At 61.0% G+C, this 1919-nt stretch overlaps 1 protein-coding gene across 1 annotated transcript in view; it reads left to right on the top strand.

Annotated features, from left to right (window-relative positions):
- ANKLE1 (ankyrin repeat and LEM domain containing 1) overlaps window positions 1–1162 on the top strand; it is a 5116-nt gene extending 3954 nt beyond the window's left edge. Inside the window, 3 exon segments of the mRNA XM_021709620.1 lie at window positions 362–521; window positions 598–748; window positions 990–1162. Coding sequence (XP_021565295.1) covers window positions 362–521; window positions 598–748; window positions 990–1162 — 484 coding nt within the window.
- Window positions 1163–1919: the final 757 nt, after the last annotated feature.

Raw genomic sequence — 1919 nt, 5'->3', positions numbered from 1 at the left:
GAGGCTGCGGTGGCCGGGAGCGGCCACTGCACTCCAGTCTGGGCGACAGAGTGAGACTCCGACTCAAAAAAACAAAACAAAAAGTAAAAAGTTAGCTAGGTACAAGTGGCAGTGGTGCCTAGTCCCAGTACTGAGGTGAAAGGATCGCTTGAACCCAGGAGGTCGAGGCTGGAGTGAGCTGTGATCGTGCCATCGCACTCCAGCCTGGGCAGCAGAGCGAGACCTGCCTCAAAAAACCAGAAAGGTGTTGAGTGTCGTTGGGGTGCAGCTAACTCTCTGTGGCCCTGAGAAGCAGGGTCCCTGGACATGGGCTCAAGTTATTTTGTGACTGGGCCTGTCCTGGGGCCGTCTCTCCACCCAGGGAGACTCAGGACCTACCAGCGCAAGCCTTCTCACTGACCCCGACTGAGTGCCTTCAGACTTTCGTCCGTGCCATCTTCTACGTGGGCAAGGGGACACGGGTGCGACCGTATGTCCACCTTTGGGAGGCCCTTGGCCATCGTGGGAGGTCAAGGAAACAGGTGCGAGGGCAAGAATCAGGGTCCAGTCAGGGCAGTCAGGCTGTGGGTGGGTAGAGGAAGGAGGGGCCTGGGGGAGCCGACCCCTGACGCTGCCCTGGCCTGCCCCAAGGTGTGCCAGATCTTGGACATCTGGGCCAGTGGTCGTGGTGTTGTCTCCCTGCATTGCTTTCAACATGTGGTCGCCGTCGAGGCTTACACTTGAGAAGCGTGTATTGTGGATGCCCTAGGTGGGTGCCTGGCATGTGGGGTGGGTGTCCCATGAGGGGCATTTGATCCTCCGCTTCCCTCACCCCTTCCCTTTCAGAGCTGTACATGTGTCCAGTGGGCACTTCTTGAGCACCAACCCCATACCTGCACATGCGCATATTTTACTCCATTGGTTTATCACCACTAGGTCTGCTGTCACATACTTCTGCTAGAGGGGTATCCCCAAGGCTGCCCCTGTGATCCCACCCCCAATCTCTGCAGGGATCCGGATGCTGACCAACCAGAAGCAAGGGCACTGCTATGGAGTGGTGGCGGGCTGGCCACTGGCTCGGCGCCGGCGCCTGGGGGTACACCTGCTGCCCCGTGCCCTCCTCACCTTCCTGGCCGAGGGCGAGCGACAGCTGCGTCCCCAAGACATCCAGGCCCGCGGCTGAGTGTAGTGTTTTAGCTAGCTAGGGATCAGGGTGTTTGGGTGTCCCAGATGCCCTGTGCTGAGAGCGGCCCCAGCTCCGGCCTGGGGGGGGTGTGTGCGTGTGTGCGCGCGTGTGCATGCGTGTGTCTTTGTGTGCGAAAGGACCACCAGGCAGCTCTTCCCCAGGCTGAGAGGACTCTTTGCCAGGCAGAACTGCTGGAGAGGATGTGAGCTCCCTGGCGAGGGAGGAAGGCCAGTGGGGACCAGGAGTGCTTGGGAGCCAGGTGTTGCTTCCCGGTCGCGGCCCTCGGACCAGTGAGGGAGCAACCTGACCCTCACTTGCCTCAGTTGTGTGCTGGGGACAGTGAGAGGGCCTGCCTCGGGGAGTCATGCAGGGATTGAATGAGGTCGTGCAGGTCAAGCTGGGGCTCAGTGCCCGGCCCGATGCCCAGGGAAGGGAGGTGATGGGGAGGAGTGAGAGGCCAGCCTCCTCGCTTCGCTGTGCAGCACGGCTCCAGGTGTGACTTCTCTGGACCGGCTTCTCCCACGATAAAATGGGCTGAACAACAATGCGACTTCAGGCTGTTCTGTGTGCGGGGAGCCTCAGACAGGCCAGGCCGCTGTCCTGGAGAGAGGCGCGGCAGGGCCCAGCTTTGAGTGGCTAGTGCGTGTGTCGGGGGTCCGTTTAAGTTTCCAAAAGCTGCTGCTTCCGAGATCCCGGGGCTTTGGGGACCCGGAGAGACTCACCGCCTCAATGGCTTCAGGGCCTGCCTGCCGTC

This window comes from Carlito syrichta, unplaced genomic scaffold (assembly GCF_000164805.1).
Source record: "Carlito syrichta isolate Samal-C Ts95f unplaced genomic scaffold, Tarsius_syrichta-2.0.1 Scaffold261404, whole genome shotgun sequence".
Taxonomy (NCBI): domain Eukaryota; kingdom Metazoa; phylum Chordata; class Mammalia; order Primates; family Tarsiidae; genus Carlito; species Carlito syrichta.
This window is presented reverse-complemented; position numbering and strand designations above follow the sequence as displayed.